Source organism: Engystomops pustulosus, chromosome 7 (assembly GCF_040894005.1).
Source record: "Engystomops pustulosus chromosome 7, aEngPut4.maternal, whole genome shotgun sequence".
Lineage (NCBI taxonomy): Eukaryota > Metazoa > Chordata > Amphibia > Anura > Leptodactylidae > Engystomops > Engystomops pustulosus.
Genome location: NC_092417.1, coordinates 71,287,287 through 71,308,057, shown reverse-complemented (window position 1 = coordinate 71,308,057; position 20,771 = coordinate 71,287,287). Strand labels below are relative to the sequence as shown.

At 41.7% G+C, this 20,771-nt stretch overlaps 1 protein-coding gene across 2 annotated transcripts in view; it reads left to right on the top strand.

The window, feature by feature from the left end:
* The window catches only part of TTC8 (tetratricopeptide repeat domain 8), a 28,102-nt gene extending 16,465 nt beyond the window's left edge, over positions 1–11,637 (top strand). For both annotated transcript variants that reach the window (XM_072116697.1, XM_072116698.1), the window contains 6 exons: positions 794–904; positions 4,877–5,016; positions 6,317–6,491; positions 9,421–9,543; positions 9,671–9,754; positions 10,711–11,637. In XM_072116697.1, coding sequence (XP_071972798.1) covers positions 794–904; positions 4,877–5,016; positions 6,317–6,491; positions 9,421–9,543; positions 9,671–9,754; positions 10,711–10,827 — 750 coding nt within the window. In that variant the 3' untranslated portion in view covers positions 10,828–11,637. The remainder of the gene's footprint in view (positions 1–793; positions 905–4,876; positions 5,017–6,316; positions 6,492–9,420; positions 9,544–9,670; positions 9,755–10,710) is intronic.
* The last annotated feature ends 9,134 nt before the right edge of the window (positions 11,638–20,771 follow it).

Genomic DNA, 20,771 nt, shown 5'->3' with positions numbered 1-20,771 from the left:
GATTACACTATGGCATTTTTGTGACAAACTTGTGACTCCATGCACCATAGTTAACCTCTTGCCAATGATACCCTTTTTCCATATTTCACTACCCAACTTCACTTCACTACCCATATTTCACTTCCTTCCTTCGTACAGAGCTCTATGAGGCATCGTTCTAAGCTTGATATATTGTACTTCTGAGCGGTATTATTTAATTTTCCATTCCATGTAGTGGGAAGCTGGAAAAAAATGTAAAATGCAGTGACGAAAAAAAGGCATTTACGCTATTTTCTTCTGGTTTCACTGTGCACTACAAATGACACCTCCCCTTTATTCTTTGGAAGGGTACAATCACTGAAATACCAAATTTATATAGGTTTTATGATAATTTAGTAGATGAAAAAAATATATAAATCTTTTGAACACATAAAAATTAATGGTTTTGCCATATTTGATGCTAATAACTTTTCCATTCTTCGAAGTATGGATCTGAGTAAGCCTTCATTTTTGGAGGGACAAGCTGATGTTTTCATTGCTAGCGCTTTGGGGACTGTTTTACCATTTGATCACTCTTTATTAAAATTTTTATGTGCTGTGAAATGGTGTAAAAGTAGAAATTTGCACGTTGTTTTCTGCTACGGTTTCATGATCAGGAATAACTTTTTTTATATTTGGATAGATTGGGCATTTTGGGATGCAGCAGTGCCAAACCTGTTGTTTTTTTTCCGATCAGTTCTAGGGAAAGGGGGCAATTTAAACTTTTAGGTTTTTATTATGTTACAAACTGTTTTGCTTTTTACTGTAATTTCAGGTATATGCCCGAATGGACCAACCTCTGACGGCGCTCTCTATGTATAAACAAGGTTTGGACCGGTTTCCCAAAGAAGTAACCCTTCTGTGCGCTGTGGCACGAATTCATGAGGTTGGAGACGAAAATCTTTCTTTTTACTTTGCTTGTGCCACAGAACAAGGCACAATAAGTGTGCATTTGTAGATCTTTTCTATTAAAACCTATAAGACTAGTACTTCTTGACCATAGGAATATTTACCACTTCCACTGCCACTCTTTCGATCTTGGCATGGTTTAGATTTCCTCTTTAAAGGGAACCTGTCACCACATTTTCACATATACAGCTAGTGACAGGTTCCTATAGAGCCCTATTAACTAACTGACACCCTTCTTTTAGCTAATAATAGTTTCCTTTACATCCCCATAAATCAACTTTTTGTTATATTATCAGAATGCATTGCTTGGCCCCTCCCATCTACTCCTGGACTCTTTGCAAAATGTACAACATGTATGCAGGGCTGGCTCCTGGTTTAAGTAGGCCCCTGGGCGGCAAAGCCTTAGTGGGCCCCTTTTGAGAAAACTCACGTCCAGCGCCACACTTCTTCCCCAGTAGCCACACTGTCCACACCCACCCCAGTAGCCACACTGTCCCCCCTTTAGCCAAACTGCTCCCTACGTAGCAGCACTGCCCCCCCCCTGTAGCCACAGTGTCTCCCTTCCCCCCCTTAGCCACAGTGTCTCCCTTCCCCCCCTTAGCCACAGTGTCTCCCTTCCCCCCCTTAGCCACAGTGTCTCCCTTCCTCCCGTAGCCACAGTGTCTCCCTTCCTCCCGTAGCCACAGTGTCTCCCTTCCTCCCGTAGCCACAGTGTCTCCCTTCCTCCCGTAGCCACAGTGTCTCCCTTCCTCCCGTAGCCACACTGTCTCCCCTTTCCACCCATAAGCCACGCTGTCCCACCCATAAGCCACGCTGTCCCACCCATAAGCCACGCTGTCCCACCCATAAGCCACTCTGTCCCACCCATAAGCCACACTGTCCCTCCACCCATTAGCAACACTGTGCCATCCCCCACCCCACTCTGGGGTACAAAAAACTAACTTTTCCTGGCAGGCTTCTTTCTTCAGCATGCACGCACTGTACGTGCCAACTCTAGAACTGGCAGACGTAATGCAATGACATAATCATGTGTGCAGGTTTGAGAGCCCTTGCGTACAGGAGGGAGCGCTGCTTGGGGGAGCGAGGAAAGGTGAGTTTTGCATTGTGCCCCTATGCAGCCCTTCCAATGAGCGCAGCATAAGGGCAGAAAACAAGAGGAGCCAGAAGGTGATCATTTAAAGCATCACTTTGGCACCCAAGTGGGCCCCTCTAGCAACCGTCTCGGGTGGTAAAATTCTGGTGACAGGTCTTTTTTAAGACCCACCAGAGTAATCAGTGACCTTATTTTCTGTTCTTTACTATCAGAAGGGTGGTACCAGGATAACTGCTCCAGCCAGGACCACCAATTTCACAGTATATCGCTTAATTTGCATATTTGTTTTTGGAAGAATGTTAATTAGGTTTTATACTATCAAATGGGTATTCCTGGGCCGGAGTAGACCTCCTGGGTCCGCTCATCACACAGTAGAGATCTCAAAATAATGACATTGAATACAGGCGGTCCCCTACTTAAGGACACCCGACTTACAGACAACCCATAGTTACAGACAAACCCCTCTGACCTCTGGTGAAGCTCTATGAATGCTTTACTATAGTCCCTGATTGCAATAATCAGCTGTAAGGTGTCTGCAATGAAGCTTTATTGATAATCCTTGCTCCCATTACAGCAAAAAATGTTTAACCTCCAATTGTCACTGGGGCCAAAAATTTTTTTGTCTGGATCTACAATTATAAAATATACAGTTTTGACTTGCATACAAATTCAACTTAAGAACAAACCTCCGGACCCTATCTTGTACGTAACCCGGGGACTGCCTCTACTTGAAATTGCAACTATACCAGAATCAGTGGAACAATGCCTGTTAAAGGTTGGTGAAGGTAGTAGAAGGTTATCTGTAAGAGATGTATGCCTCCGTCTTAAGTGCATACTCTGCATCTGGCCCTTCAGTCTATGCAAGCTAAGAGATTCAAAGTATAATTTACACCACTTTCTAGCACAAATTATAGAAAATGTGTAAGTCTATGGAAGAACCCATCCTCAAGATGGCTACTTTTCAGAAAAGTGTCATGAAGGGTGCAGATGTGCCAATCAGGTTGTACTCCCGAAATGTTTTAACTACAGGAAGTCCCCAACTTAAGGCGGTAATGAAGAAGAACAAGGTGCTGGTATCATGGGTCGTTAGTTGCCTAATTCCTTCCATTAGCAGTGGCTTGTACTTCTTCCTGTGATTCCGTGTGCAGGGAGAGGAACAAGCCTCTGGTGTCATGCGAACGTGTCCTGCACACTCCACTGCCAGGGGCTTGTTCTGCACTTCTGTGTGGAGAAAAAGGAACAATTCTTCGATATAAGCAGCTTGTTCTTCTTTATGTGCACGAAAGCGCAGTACAAACCGCTTGTAGCAGGGGGTGCAGGTAACTAAGGATGAGTTTGCTGCCTGCACGAGCAACGTGTGCCCTGAACACAATCCGGTAAATAAGGATGCATTTAACTGGTTAGTTTCCTTAATTACCCACAACCTCCAATGACGGCAGTTAATACTGTACATTATTCTTCCTACGCACAGAAGCCCAGGAGGAAGTAGAAGCCGAAGGTTGTGGGATACTAAGGACGCAAACTCAACTAGCTAATGCATCCTTAGTTACCTGCAAATAGTGGGTTGTTTTACAGTGCTTTATGCGCATGAAAGCACATTTGAATAGCAGGTTGAGATCCAAGTCTGATGGAAGCATTCTGTTCTGGCCCTCCGATACAGGCGCTAGTATTTTGCACAGAAGTGTAGCAGAAATACAGGCTTGTGGTATCAGAGGGCACACGCATGCGGACTTGAATAACTTGGTTAAATCAGACTGACATACATATTCAACTTAAAGAGTAACTGTAAAAGTATTTTTTTTCCACAATTCAATAGCTCTTGGGATGTAAAATAACTTTGCCTATTATCATTGTTACCTAAATCCATCAGTTTCTTTGCTCTCCCCCTCAGATTATCTGAGTGCTGCAGTAGCTGCTTCCTCACCCCGTGCTGATAAGCCTTGCAGTCCTAGTTTGTTTATAGTTTATCTGTCGGTCTAATGGGAGGGGCAGCTGCTCTCTGCTCGCCGAGGAGGAGGTCATGTGACAGAGCTCTCTCTGTGTACGTAGCAGACCTGGATGTGTTCAAAGACTGTGGATACAGATGTCTCTTGCACAGAATAGTGAGGTACAAGATCTCCCCTTTTCCTTATCAGTCCCTCCATCCCTGTCTGTGATTCTACAGAACTTTCTCTGTCTCTCTCTGCACCTCATGCTGCAGCCCTTCCCCCACCTTGTCATCGGCAGTGTCAGCTCTGTGCAAATTAACCCTTATTGGCCACACAGCACCTGCTATAAACGTCATGTGACTGGTTTACTTGGATTTCTTTCACTTATTACATGTTCCCTGCTCCTCCATGTGATGGAAGATGCCACGTTAGTCACCATATACATCCTGTATGTGCACTGTGCAGTGGATGTACCTGTAGGAAACTAAATTGATTTATTGCTACATTACAATGAAAGAAAACACAAAACTTCATGGGATCTGTGGGAAAGCTAACTTTGGAAAGAAAAGGGTGATCAGCACAAAGAAGTTATCATACTGTTTGTTCTTAAGGGGGGGAATCACATTTAATAATTTGGGCAAATCATTATAACTTTACAGTTACGCTTTAAGTGCAGAGCTGCAGTCCCTATCTTGTATGTAACCTGGGGACTTCCTGTATTTAATAACTGTTTCCTTATGCTTCCTTTTTTTCTGCTGACAAAATTAGCATTTAAGATGTTCATGCTGAGGGCAGCAACTAAAAAAAACTTGGAGAGAAAGATTAATATGTTGTAAATAGGGCCACATAGTTTTGTGTGGTATTAAGGTCTTCTGTGTCTTATGTACATCTTAAGTATCATTTTGTTTTATCTGTCCCCCTCATTTAGGAAATGAATAATCTAACATCGGCCACAGAATATTACAAAGAGCTTCTCAAACAGGACAACACGCATGTGGAGGCCATTGCCTGTATAGGAAGCAACCACTTTTATACAGACCAACCAGAAATCGCGCTGCGGTTTTATAGGTGAGGAAATGAAAAAGATACAAGCTTGTTTTTGGTCAGTTATGATTAAAGTTATGATTAAAGTGTTATTAAATCTTTTTAGGAAATCGTGTACTAAGAAATGAATAGAGCAAGTGATAACGTTAAACGTTGTTGTATTCTTTATTCAGAAAAGCAGCTTCTTTGTGCCTTTTTATCATGCAGCAAGCCGTATATCTGAAATCCTTCTGGGGTCAGTACACTTTACACATAACAGGACACCTGCCAACAGAAATTGACCTAATAAACCACTATCCGCTTAACACCTTTTTTTTTTATCATGTTCAATATATTGACCTGCGTTTTGACATTATCGAAAAAAAAATAACTTTACAGTAAGATGTAAAATTATCTGTATACAGTAAAGGAAGCAGAGAGTTCAGCACCCTGCATCAGAATGCCACTTTGCTGTAATTATTGTACCTTCATCCATGAACATAAGTACAGGCAGTCCCCGGGTTACATACAAGATAGGGTCTGTAGGTTTGTTCTTAAGTTAAATTTGTATGTAAGTCAGAATTACTGTAACCCCAGCCAAATTTTTTTTGGTCTCTGTGACAATTGGATTTTAAAAATGTTGGATTGTCATAAGAACCAGGATGAACAATAAAGCTTCATTACAGACACCTGTGATAACTGTTACAGCTGATCATTGTAGCCTAAAGTACAGTAAATTACCAATTACCAGAGGTCCGTTTGTAACTAGGGGTTGTATGTAAGTCGGGTATTCTTAAGTAGGGGACCGAATGTAACCAGCTCTCTTAACCCCGACGTGTGACATATTCGTACGTATCACATTGGTTACCGCTGTATGGAAGTGGCTTACGGGCTGAGCCCTCTCCATACAAGGTGGGTGTTTGCTGCTTATTGCAGCAAACACCCACCGGTAACACCCGTGCTCGGTGCTAGCACCAATCATGGGTGTTAACCCCTTGATTGCTGCCGGCAAAGCTGCATGTGGGCGCCGCCATATTGGCTTAGATCGTTGCTCCCCTTGATGTCAGCCCATGAGGTAAATACCTCCTGTATTCCATAATTCAAGATGTATTATCCAGCAACAAGTTGCCAGAGTTCACCTTCTTCTTCCTGGTGCATGCAAGTAAAATACCTGTCACAGCCGTTCAATCCCCGAAAATGTCGGAAAATCCCTTAATAAAAACCGTGGATTTTTTGGTATGGTGGACATAGCCATGACATTGTAGGTAATGTATATGGTAGAGACTTAACTTTCAGCCATTGTGTGGTGACTCCATCTACTAACAGTAATTTTTTTATTTCCCAGGCGCCTCCTACAGATGGGTGTCTACAATTGTGAGCTGTTTAACAACCTGGGACTATGCTGTTTTTACGCTCAGCAGTATGACATGATCCTGACCTCATTTGAGAGAGCCCTGTCTTTGGCTGAGAATGACGAGGAGGTTGCTGAAGTCTGGTATAACTTGGGACACGTTGCTGTGGTATGTCCATACATTGGAGACAAAAGATAGGTTTTATTGCTTATTACATTAGTGTGTGTTGCAAGATTTTCGATGGCATTTATATTAGCCATTGTCTCTTAACATGTTGTATTTATGAGCAGAGATTAACATTCTGCCCATGAATACAGCTGGACTAAAACTATGAGACCAGTTTATTATTTCAGTCGCCTTTCCTTTCACTGGGGATACCTGGGGGGGGGCTGCATAGCTTATAGGTGGAGGGACTGTGTGCTTACTGGGGGGAGGCAATGTGGCTCCGGGACGTGAGTTTTCTGAAAAGGGGCCCATTAAGGCTCTGTTGCCCAGGCGCCTACTTAAACCTGGAGCCGGCCCTGCTGAACACATTCTTGTGCAGGGGGCCTTAAGATGGATATGCTGAAAATAAAGAATGCTATGGGCTGAGCATGTGAACACTTTATTGGGAAAGACCAAGTTTCTGAATCATGAAATGCCAAATTATTAATGTATCTTTCCCAAACTGGCAATGCCTGACATATTTTTTCGTAATAACATTGTGTCTATGTGTCCAGATATAGCCAGTAACTAATATGCATAAACTTTCTTTAGGATGTATTCACATAGTTTCATTGTTCACATAGTTTCATTGTTCACATAGTTTTATTGGGGGCAGTCAAATCAGCAAATTTGTGTTTTGCCCCTTTAATGTTAATTGTCCATCTGTCATGATAAACCTTTCTTCATTTATTCACTACCTGATCTCTAAAGCAAAAGCAGAGTTTGTATAAGTTGCTTTGTCATTGCCCTCAGCTCCAGCACAGTCATTGGCTCGTTTTCTGAGAGTATATAGGCACCAGGGGAGACATTTAGCAGCGCTCCTATGCCAGTTTTGTAAGAAATTGTGATTATTCTTGTGACTGCGCCACCTCCACGCCATGTGGGCTTGAAGGGCAGAGTGAGCTGGCATAGGGTGTTCCTGCCCTATGCCTGCACACTTTCTAAATGCCTGTGAACATTCACTGCTGGACCTGGCATAGTTTTGTCCGCCAGTGCAGTACAGCCGTTAGATACATTATGAGGTCTAAGCCTTGTCATTTATCCGCCGGGGGTGGGGCTTTATAATATCGTATGTTAAATTTCCCCCAAGCTGTCTGTTGTATTATACCAATGGAGTTTGCTTCTCCCTGGTGACTGTCTCCTCATAGCAGGTACATTACGGAGCCAGGCTATGATTTTAGTTGTAATGGGTCGTGTGAAATGCATGAAATTGGTAATTGCTCCCAGTGTTTTGCAAATAAACAATGCAAAACATTGTGTTCTTGTTACCGATCAAATGCGTTTCAAAGCAAATGTATATGCAATTTGGCTGAGCCCCGGACAAAATGGAACGTCTGAATGCACCCAAAGTCGTACATTGGACCTAAACCACAGGTTTTCTGCCTTGAAAAACGCATGTGTTTAAAAAAAATGCATCTGTTTTTGACCCATTTTAATTAAGATAGTTGGTAAAACCGGTCAATAGCGGATTTTTTTTTTCCGGACTGCTCGTTCAAAATTCCACATGTGCTGCTGGCCTAAGGCTGGTGGCACATGCACCGCTTTGTCTGTGTTTGAAAACGCAGACAAAGCCGCACCCACCAGGGCGGGCCGCGGCCCGATCGCATCAGCGGTTCTATGGAAACGCCTGCGATCGGGAACGAGCCGCCGGAGTTTTGCATTAAATTAACGCAAAACACCGGCGGCTCATTCCGATCGCAGGCGTTTCCATAGAACCGCTGATGCGATCGGGCCGCGGCCCGCCCTGGTGGGTGCGGCTTTGTTTGCGTTTTCAAACGCATGCAAAGCGGTGCGTGTGGCAACAGCCTTAGGGTGAAGACACACATGGCGTTTTTGGGCCGTTTTTACTAAGTGCGTTTTCAGATTGTTAAAAACGCATGCGTTAAAACTCATGCGTTAACTCAGTTAAAAAACGCATCCGTTTTTTGAAAACACATGCGTTTTTTGGAAAATGCATGCGTTTTTGTGCGTTTTTCCGAAATTGCGCAATGAAAAACTGACAAAAACGCATGCGTTTTTAACGATGTGAAAACGCACTTAGTAAAAACGGCCCAAAAACGGCCCAAAAACGCCATGTGTGTCTTCACCCTTAGGAATATACCCCGGCAGTAATCCCACACTCATTTCACAAGGATCAAAAACAGAAGCTATCAGGGTGATGGCACACGTGGCGTTTTGAACGAGTTTTTGACCCGTTTTTTGAGCAGTCCTTCAAAAACCGCATGCATTAAAAAACCAATTTCAATTAAGATAATTGGTCAAACCTGTCAAAAATGCATGCGTTTTTTTAACGCATGCGGTTTTTGATGGACTGCTTAAAAAACGGGCCAAAAACGCCACATGTGCCATCACCCTCAGCTGTTTTCTGATGCATGTAAGGGTGATGGCACACGTGGCGTTTTGAACGAGTTTTTGGCCCTTTTTAAGCAGTCCCTTTAAAAACGCATGCGTTTTTTGCAAACGCATCTGTTTTTGACAGGTATGACCAATTATCTTAACTCAAACTGGTCAAAAATGCATGCGTTTTTAAAAAACGCATGCGTTTTTTGACACACTGCTTATATACGGGCCAAAAACGCGTTCAAAACGCCACTGGTGCCCTCATGCTTCTATTTTGCGGTGGCCAGGGGACATAGATAAACCTTGATTTGCAACGATAAGAGACATGTTGCTTATTTGCTGCGGACCACAAGTCGGCAGTGTATGTATGGGATTATCTATTTTATTATTTTATTATCTATTTTACTACTATTTTACGCTGCATATTCTTAACCTCATTCATGCACAGTGTCAGGTAAACATTCCCGCTTGCACCTTGTGTATCTGATGTATAGATTTTTATGTATTTGCTGTTATGTGCTGTTTCCTGTCTTATTTTATGTGTTGGATTTAGGGCATTGGAGACCTGAATCTGGCTTATCAGTGCTTCAAGCTGACTTTGGCCAATAACAACGACCATGCTGAAGCATACAATAATCTCGCGGTGTTGGAAATGCGTAAAAATCATGTTGAGCAGGTCAGTCTAATCTATAAAGGACGCTTGGCTGGGTTTTATAGTGGTTGACAATTCTCTGATTTTTATGTCTTTTGTATAAACAGTTCATTGATTTTGGAGTGTGTAATTATTCCCTATGTTATCGCAGGCTAGAGCCCTTCTACAGACATCTGCTGCCCTGGCACCTCACATGTACGAGCCACATTTCAACTTTGCCTGCCTCTCTGATAAGGTGAGCGGACTATTTCTACCATTCTAGAGCACATACAGGTCACACAGTGTCATCATGCTTATCGTTACATATATTATAAGGACTATGCAGGGGGCATCGCCCTGCATGGATATTTTGGGGTTCAGATCTTCGGATTTCCGTGTTATACTATGTCTGAACACATATTTTATATGTTGCCATCCACTTGCCTGCTTTGAAAGCGTTTTTTCTTCATTGCTTGAAGTGTAAGCAGCTGTGTTAACATTTAAATACACTTCCGGCAATGAAAGGAAACACTTTCAAAGCAGGCAAACGCAAGCTAACATGCAAGCAAACGCAAGCTAACATGCATGCTTTTAGACGCATTCCCAAAACCCCACGTGTGACTGCATCATAAGGCCAGCGACACGTGGCATTTTGAACTTGTTTTTGGGACGTTTTTAAGCAGTCCGTTAAAAAATGCATCCGTTTTTGACCAGTTTTAATTAAGATTGATAAAACCAATCAAAAACGGATGCATTTTCAAAAAATGCATGCGATTTTAACACATGCAGTTTTTAACGGACTGCTTAAAAACGTCCCAAAAACGGCTTCAAAATGTAAAGTGTGCCACCGGCCTAGGGGTGTAGTCACACGTCGCTTTTAAAGCATGTGTTTAAAAAGACATTGCTACAGCTGGTGAGAGATTTGCCTGATTAACAGTTAACAGTTATGTTTACAAAATGCAACCACTTTGTTAACACTTGTGTTAACGTCACATCAAATTAACGCATGTGTTTGTTAACACAATTGTTAACATTTGCATTTTGTAAACACAAGTGTTAACAGCTGTTTAATTAGGCAAATCTCTTCAGTTGTTGCAATGCGTTTTTTCTTAAAGGCAACACGTGACTACATCCTCAAGTTGTATAGTTTGTGTGCTTTAAGTCCATTGTAATAACAGAGGCCTCATTAACTTTTTCCACCGTGTCTTGCAGATTGGAGACCTCCAGAGCTGCTATGTTGCCGCTCAGAAGTCAGAAGCCGCATTTCCTGACCATGTCGAAACTCAGCAACTCCTTGAGAAGTTGAGGCAGCATTTTGCAATGATATGAGCCCATTGGTCACACTTGACTAGTAATAGCCTCTAGATAAGATTGAAGGCCATGTAGAAAACACATTTAATGGCTGGTAATTGCTCTTCTGTATGATTCACCTGATAACACTAATGTACAGTGGAAAGGCTCAAATAACCTCTGACCCTTTCAACTGGCCATGATCCAGCTTTTCTTGCGGTCGACCATTCGTTTCTCACATACTTTTTATCCAACTGAAAAACTGCCTACAAATGATTTGTCATGATGGAGCGATCTTCCAGTGGTCAGAACTACATTATGTACACTGGAGATCAAAATTAGAGTATGGTCAATTGCTTTTTTAAGAAATAATATAATCTCCACTGATCTACTTTTGATCAATTTTTGTAGTGGGTACACTAGAACGGTGTTTTCCAGAATTACCAAAGTATATCAACATAAATCCTTTATTTTGCAAAAAACATGATGATCTTGGACATGGACCTTGGTTGGATTGAGCCAGAGATCGTGGTCGTTAGGCATATAAACTCATAAGAAGCATGAGAAAGGGGTTATGCCAGATTCAAGCGAAGAGTATAAAAAGTGGACTCCAACTGTAGTGCGTCTTTATAAAAATTGCTTTTTTTTCCGAACAAATTTTTAATTGATTTTCTTAGTTTTTCAGGGAAATATATATATAACAGATCTGTACATGTAGTATTCATTGCTATCTTGTGCAAAGGTGTCACTTAACCAATTTACAGATAGCTTTGTGTATTCCGAGCTTATCACACTTATTCTTCTCAAGGCCTTTGTACATCAGAGCTCAATCTGCAATGCCACATTATGACCAGTAAACCAGGACTAGAAGTGATTTTCAGAAATATCAGCATGACCAGGTTACCCTAAGTGCATTGATGCCCTATACCCCTTGTCCAACTCAGTGTTTTCACTGTCCTGGTCCAGAACTGGGTCATATAAAGTGAAGAGCCAACGACACCCAATGAAAGACAAAGGCTACTCTATATCAAGGTACATACAAAAGGGAAAATAGGGAAGAAAGGGGTTTGGGGGGGTTGATTCCATCTCTTGGAGTATTACTGCATTACTATTTGCTGTCCTGCACTGGTTACAGCAGGGCCATGTGTGTCGGGAGCATACATTAAGGTTCACACAGTTCGGTCACTAGCGGAAGATGTTTATTTTAATGGCATATATTTAAAATGCATTTGTTAAGGCAACGTGTTTCGGCTCGGTACAATAGTTTTTTTTCAGGTTAATAACATTAAAAAATACAACGTACACATCAATCAGTAGGGAGTGCACAGGCCCTTGCTGTGAATGACTTCAGCACAGGACATCACTAGTCTCTCACACTGATCTTATGGGATTCTGGTCTCTTCCACAGTTCTGTGACTGTTGTGGCTATAACTTTATCACCAAGGATTTTCCAGAGGTTTTATATTAGGTTTAGATCAGCACTCTGTTTCAAGGAACTGCTTTACTTGTTTTGCTGTGTGACGCATTAAAATTGCTGGCTGATGAATGCAAGGAAGGAACCAAGTGTTGTTGAAGAAGGCTCTGATACACACTTACATTCTCTCTGTAGCTGATGAGAGGTCCAACTCCTGCTGCAGAAAACATTCCCCAAACCACGACACTTCCTCCACCACCTTTCTCTATTAATGTTAACACAAAGGCCCAAATGTATTAATGTGTTTGTACCAGTTTTCTGTCTGACCTAGCACTCAAAAGAACATGCAAACTGTTGTCACATGTATTTAGGAAGTGTTTGCGCCAGTTTTGTGGCACGCCACCCTATGTCTGCCTCGCCACAAAAACCTGCAATTAAAAGCGTGCTCCCGTGCAGTCAGACCTTGCACCACATTTCTTACTGCAACCCGACAGAATTGTGTTGCACACTGCAAGAAAAAGTTGGTTCACACTTCAATATTCTGGCACACCCTGCATTGCTTGTGAAGACTTGCACTACTTTTGGTAAATGTGGGCCTGTGTTATCACATCTCCTCTCCATGGCTGTTGTATTGCGTTTCAAAATGGGTAAATGCAGCCGGAAAGTGTTCTCTACTTTTGAGCAGTTTTCTTTTACAATTATCTTGTTTAATTTTATTCTGTGCTTAAGATATATATATATACACACACTTTATAAAATTCGCTTAAAATACTGCTACTTTACTCCTGTTAGGATGTATTCACATAGGACTACACAGTGACCTTGGCATTTAGGAAATTGTGTGTTTTTCTGTAATTTTCATCTCCAGTGTATATATGTAATGCAAATGGCAAAAGTATAATCACGTGACCTGCAGATATGATGGTTTTCTATAAGCTCTATTAGGATGAAGAGACCATATGTAGAAAATGTATGTATATTTTACCAAAAAGTCCTGTACATTCCAACATATTTTGTGTGTATGTAAAGACTCTAATAATTGTAAATGCTTTGTCATTGGGAAATAGTATCAAATTGTAGTATTTGATAACATCTTTCAATATCATTATCCACCATTTAGGATTCAGCTGGTGGTGGACTAGACCTCATTAGGCAGGAGGTTTACCTAAATCATTTTATATGATCTCCCAGTCCTGCACATTAAGGGATTATAGCAGCAAATAAGCCATTTACTCAGAATGATTGTGTACAGAGCGTTACAGGGTAAACACCAGGCATCGAAGCAGTCAGGGAGGCTTTAATTAACATTTATAATGCATGGAGGCAAATTATAACTTGTTATCTTTATCAGGCTGAGCACGACATGGAGAAGTGCCCACCCACAGACCACCATAATATGGCCTCCTATACTGATGCACTTGCTTAACTTTTTTTCTTTGTACCTAAGAGCATATCGGAATTTATAAACTTCTATTTTATGAGCATATTCTTTTAATTCACGAAAAAGACTGGAAATGTATGTGTATCTTAGGGCACATTCACATGGCCGTCTGCAGGGACGTACATGCGGCTGCAAATTTGCGGCCGCATGTACGTCCCCATAGAGGCAATAGCAGCACAGATGCGGTGCCACACAGCCCGCACACCGCAAAAAGATAGAGCATGCTCTATACTCTGGCGTGTGTGCGGCCGTGCGCCACTATTCTCTATGGAGGGAGGAGGGGTCACCTCCTCCTCCTCTCCAGCACACGGCGGTATGCCCGCACGGCGGGCATACCGCTGTGTGAATGTACCCTTACCAACATTTTCTGGCTTTGTTTCATTTGAAAAATGATACCTAGCGCTGGCTATGATTCATACGCCACGGGAGCAAAAACGTCACAAACAAACCCATTATAAACTGTTTGCAAACATAAAGAGCAAATTAATGCCAAGTGGACACAAAGGCTGGTGCCACACATGACGCTTTGTCTGCGTTTGAAAGTGCAAACGCAGACAAAGCCGCACCCACCAGGGCGGGCCGCGGCCTGATCGCATCAGCGTTTCTATGGAAACGCCTGCGATCGGGAATGAGACGCCGGTGTTTAGCGTTAATCTAATGCAAAGCACCGGCTGCTCGTTCCCGATCGCAGGCGTTTCCATAGAAGCGCTTTCAAAAGCAGACAAAGCGGTGCGTGTGGCACCAGCCAAAGAGGGTCTGCTCTGCATTTTCCAACATTCCCATCATATGGACAGCTTAATTTAATTAGAGCGTACAGGAATCGAGGGAAGTTCTTGTAATCAGCAGGGCTCCCAGCAGTTGGACCCCCCAAATCAGATTGTTATCCCTGTTATCTGTGGATATAGTGACCACTGTGGGATATATATGTGGTCAAATGCTATATATACACTGATTCAAATGAGTGCTGCTCCAGATTCACATTAAAAGGGGTTGTCCATTTATAAGAAAGTCTAACCCCTTTAAAGGCTATGTTTACATTCATAACAGCCCTTTTAATAGTTACAAATAAAATAGAATGAAAACTGAAATACCGTAACCTTGCCAGAGGTTTGAATTAAAGCTATGAAAAATATGATTGTGAGAACAGACAGCATACTAATAGACTGAATATCAGCTGTAGAAACAAAACTACACTTTACTTAAAGGGATATTCCCATCTGGGCATTTACATTTAATTTGATTCATTTGCCATATGTAAACATTGCTTCAATTGGAAGCTAGTTAAAAAAATGTTCCTGTGTGAAGATAATTTCTCATAAATGTAACCATGTTGACCCGTAGAAACGAGATAGCTTCCTTGGATACGACCACCTCACACTCTGGCAGCAGTGGCCAGACTTGCGCTAATGAGTCCTGCCTGACCACATGGATTCACCAATCATTATCATAGGACGGCTGTGGGACCTGCAGTAACTCCCGGACATTTCATATACAAAAACCTTTTGTTTCTTTGTGCAATCCGTCCAGCAGAGGTGGCCGTATCCAAAGACACAGTCTTCTTTCTGAGAGTCCATATCACTACATTTATGAGAAATAATCTTTTTTTAATAACATCTAATTGAAGAAATGTATATATGGCAGATTAATCAAATTGAATGTGAATACCCAGACGAGAATACCCCTTTAAGGCCCATTACATAGTTATTGCATTTCATATGCAATGAGATCTTGACTAAAATGTTAGGGTGCATTCCCACATGGTAGTAACGCATGCATTTTTAAATGCATTTCAACAGGTAAGAGGAGATTTGCCAGATTATATTGCTGTCAACATTGAGTTTACATAACGCATGTGTTTGGAAACGCTATGTTGACAGCAATGTAATCGGACAAATCTCCTCTTCTCAGCTGTTGTTATGCGTTTATGCTATGTGTGACACCACCCTTAGGCTACGTACAGATGAAGGTTGTTTTTGGCCACGTTCTTCCAGTAGCTAGCACACAGCCCCATGTATTTCAGCGGGCTCATACACGGCTGTGGATAGGGCAGACTTTTTCTATTGTCATTGGCACGTGACTGGACCCATATTTGTGTATGACCCATGTTCTGTTTGCAGATGCTTGTGAGTTGAGTTAAGTTTCATAGCAATTATCAGATTGTTCCTTGACAACTCTCAGCTAATGAGAGGGAATTATAAAACATGTTCAGAATGCCCAGCGGTGCTGCCTGTTTTCTGCACATTATGCAGTGTGATGAGATGAGAGAAGACCTGGTCTCCAGCATCCTACACTCGCGGTAAGTTACAGTACTGCAGTGCTTTGTGTTCCCCATTATGTATTTACATCCCAAGGTATAAGAAGAAGCACAGGTATTATTAACCTCGTACATATGTTCATGTATACAAGAGAAATTTCAGGATCTTCAGGGTCCTCCAAAGGTCCTGAAACCGCAGACTGAAAGAAGGCAGAAAGGATGCACCCATCATTCAACAAGAAGTCTGATTCTACTATTCACATGAAGTGAATTCTAGACTTGTAGGACATATAATATTCATGCAGCCCATGGCAGACAAAATCCACCCACTTACACTAAGGAATGTGTTAGACTTGTTTTTTAAGGGGGAACTAAAACTGAATTTTAGAATTAAATCTCATTTGCCAGGGAATTGCATCCCGGAGAACTGGTGCAGCATGAAGAAACATTTGGATAAAGGTTTGACTTATGCAGGATGTTAATCTTTGATTGTTAGCAGATTCGGTTTAAGAGAACTTTGGGAAGCTTTGTTGGTGAGATTGATGAGTTTTAAAGGACTTGGCCACCTCCTGTACTTAAAGGGATTGTCCACTTTAAGAATTCCAGCAAATATTTGTTAGTGTTTGTGTAATGAAAAGTTTTAAAACTTTCTTATATCCATTCTGTATTAATTCCTCATGGGTTTTCAAGGTCTGGTCTGCTTGCTGTTATGCAACAGGAAGCTTTGTTGTTTACTTCCGTAGACAAAGGTTGGTGCATGGTCATGTAATTTCACACAGGTGCACCTGTAATACACAGTGTAATAAAAGCTGTGCACCTATGTGACATCACGTGTACTGGTGATTATTTACAGAAACTAAACACTGAAGCTTCCAGTTGACAGCAAGCGGAGATCTAGAAAATCGTGAAGAATTGATAAAGAAAGTTTAAAGGAAAATTGAATAACTTTCTGTTACCCAAACATTAATTATTTGCTGTAATGTGCTTAAAATGGAAAACCCCTTTTAAGTAGCTTTTTGTTAATCAAAACACCTTGGTGAACATTAACTTACCCGGTCCGGAGGAGATCCCGAAAGTGCATTGTCCGACAAAAATGCACTGTGCCGCGATTCAAGAAGATTGTGCGCCCCCATTTCCTGCATGTGTCGCTTCCTCCCGGTGTATGTAAGTGCTTGGCTTGCGACACAATTTTTAAGTTAAATCCCGCGGTTTGTCCGAATCTGTTGAATTGTCCGTCGGCCTGCCCCCGATTTATGTTACATGAAAGCCGGTGCGATTGCGACACAATCCTATTACGTGTGACACAATCGCCTACTAAATACCTGTCCCAGCAGCACAATCCCCCAAAACGTCGGAAAACCCAACGGAAATGCAGCTGCGGGGCCCTCAGAAATTAAGCCCCCTTGTGCTTCATCAGTGCTAGATTTTGAATCTATTGTACACTTTTTTTTGCATTGAAGTACCATCCATGGTTGAGCATTACTGAAGCCAATCGATGGCCTCAGCAGTTACATGACTAAAAGACTGACACAGAGTAGAGGCATTGGTATAGCAGTTGGGCAAAACAGACCCTTTTACAGATGCCCCTACTTACAATGCACCAATTTATGTAGACCCCACTTCAGTCACTTATAATACTCTGTCTACAGATTTCACATAGCAACTAAAGGCTGATCGCATCAGAGGATGAAAAATAGGTATGTATTTCTTGTAAACTGCAAAGACTAGGTATTGTTATACATGGTAGAGTGTATCATATATTCAGACCCCTTTACATTATTCATTGCAACCAATTGGTAAGATCAAAAAAGTTTTTTAATTTGCTCATTAATGTACACTCTGCGCCCCGTCTTCACAGAAAAAAAACATAAATGTAGATATTTTTGCTAATGTATTTAACAAGAAGAACACATGGTCACAAGTATTCAGACCCTTTGCTTTGCATTTCCTTCTGCTACTTCTTGAAACGGGTCTAATCCTTTATTGGAGTTTAGCTGTGTTTAATTAAACTGATTGGAATTGATTAGGAAAGACACACACCTGTCTATATGAGACTTCACAGTACACGTCAGAGCACATGAGAATCATGAGGTCTAAGGAACTGCCCAAGGAGCTCAAATACAAAATTGTGGCAGCGCAGAGATCTGGCCAAGGTTATAAAAGATTTCCTGCAGCACTCAAGGTTCATAAGAGCAGAGTGGCCTCCATAATCCTTAAATCGACCCCCAACTCTTCCTCAAACCTGGATGTCCAGCCAAACTAAGCAATCTTAAAAGAAGGGCCTTAGTGAGAGAGGTAAAAAAGAAGCCCAAGATCACTGTGGCTGAGCTCTAGAGATGCAGTAGGGAGATGGGAGAACGGTCCACAAAGTCAACAATGACTGCAGCCTCCACCAGTCAGGGCTTTATGGCAGAGTGTGCCGACAGAAGCCTCTCCTCAGTGCAAGACACGTGAAGAATTTGGAGACTATGATAAATAAGATTCTCCACTTGGCGAATACAGTACAGCATTGTGCTCTGGGGGTGTTTTTCAGCTGCAGGGACAGGACCACTGGTTGCAACTGAAGGAAAGATTAATGCGTCCAAGTACAGAGATACCCTGGATGAAATCCTCTTCCAGAGTGCTCTGGACCTCAGTTTGGGTTGAAGGTTCACCTTCCAGCAAGTCAATGCGGGTTATTAATCATTGTTTTTCCTGTTTTTTTTGGCATAAGAATATTTATTAAAGGGCCTAAGCCATTTTAATAAATATGATGGGCAGCGGAGCTCCAAAAATAGACATAGAACTGCCCCAAGGAGCTGTCTAATGATAAATAACTCCAATGTCCCTAAGCACACAGTTAAAATAACAAAGCAGCGGCTTCAGAATAACTCTGTGACCATTCCTGACTGGCCCAGCCAGAGCCCTGGCCTAAACCCAATTGAGCATCTCTGGAGAGACCTGAAAATGGCTTTCCCCAACATTCACCATCCAACCTGAGGGAACTGGAGAGGATCTACATGGAAGAGGCAGAGGTCCCCAAATCCTGGTGTGAAAACTTGTTGCATTCTTCCCAAGATACTCATGGCTGTACTAGCTCAAAATGTGCTTCTCACTACTGAGCAAAGGGTCTGAATACTTATGATCATGTGATAGTTCAGTTTTTCTTGTTTAATAAATTAGCAAAAATATCTACATTTCATTTTATTTCCTGTGGAGAAGATGTGCGAAATGTACATTAATGAGCAAAATAAAAAGAACTGTTTTAATCTTTCCAAGTGGCTGCATTGAAACAAAGAGTGAACAATTTAAAGGGGTCTGAATACTTTCTGTACCAGCTATATGTCTTGAGAAACTAATTATGTTAAATTACAAAGAAAAGAGGAAAAAAAGATGATATTTTTATTTTTCACATTTTCCCCCATTTTTTTCTGTGCCCTGAAAACAATAAAATATATATTAGGCTGGATTATGAAATAACAAAAACAAAAAATTAATTGATCAATTTGCCATTCCAAAATTATATACAGGCATTACATATATGATAGGTTCTTTAGGTTTTTATAATTCATGTGAATGAAACTTTGGAAGCGGGTGAAGCTCCATGAATGACCAAATTTTACATTTTTAGTAGTTCTGAATTATCCTTTAATTCTGTTATTTTTCAACAGGGATCTCCCAGGTTTTGTGTTGGTCATGTCGGTCAATGTAAAACTAAACATCTCCCTGAGCGCTGGTTTCACTAACTACTCCCTTGATCACCATTCCTATGGGACACTTTTGTCACTATCTACAATTATAAACATTTTTGTTGCCATACCAGCAAATCTTGCCGCCTTGTATAGGGGTCTGCCAGCTGATGAAAGTCCAGGCCATACAGCTCTTTTATTTCTTGAGCCTGATAGTGGCTGATCTTCTCTACCTTCTAGAGTTACCCCTGTGATTGTGTATTTCATCAAGAACCATTACTGGACATTTGGACCTGTAGCATGTAAAATTTGAGGTGCAAGTATCTATTTCCTGTGCTGTATAGCCATTGACCGCTTCATGGGCATTGTACATCCCATAATCTTCAAAGCATGGCAGACCGTCAAATGCTTTGTAGGGGTAAGTCTTGTCGGCTGGTGGTCTAGTTCTGGATCTTGACTATTCCAGTTTTTGCTACCAGGGCTTTCCAGAGGACAGACTTCAATCCCTATTTATTTGCATTGTTGTTTTTTGGGGGTTTTGTCACCATTCTTGATTTTACTTGTTACTTTGCCACTGTTTGTATTTTTCATGACATTTGTCTTCTGTTTTGGCCCGTACCATTGCCTGTTGCTAGTCCATGCGATGCACTTGCTGATTTATGGGCCAGACTGTAACTTTCTCATGTCCGTCCACTCCTACTACAGGCTCAGTGTAGCAATAACAAGCTTCAACACCCTCCTGGATCCGCTACTTTATGTCCTTCAGAAAAAGGTGAAAACCTTGTGCTGCCAGAAATCTTCTTCATAGTTAGAGGGGATAATAGATATCTAACTGGGATTCCCGTTTTCAATAATTTAATAATGCGATAGGAGTTGTCCAAAATTGCCCAGCACAGCATTCAGCTATCTCTGGGACTCTCATTCACTGGCTGTGCAAGTACTGGAAATATCCAAACCCTGTGCTGGGCAATTTCCAAAGCTGTCATAGAATTAAGTGAGGTGGTAGGATACATGCTCAACCTGCTGCTCCATCAATTGTGAGAAGGGAACCCTGCAGTTTTAACCCCACCAATAAGACTGTCATCCCTGTACAACCTAAGCACCCAGGGCTGGGTGTAAGAATTTCCCCTACTAAAGAATGTGTTATATAACAGTGTACTTATTCTTTTTATACACTGCTTCCTAATCAATTATATTATACAAAAT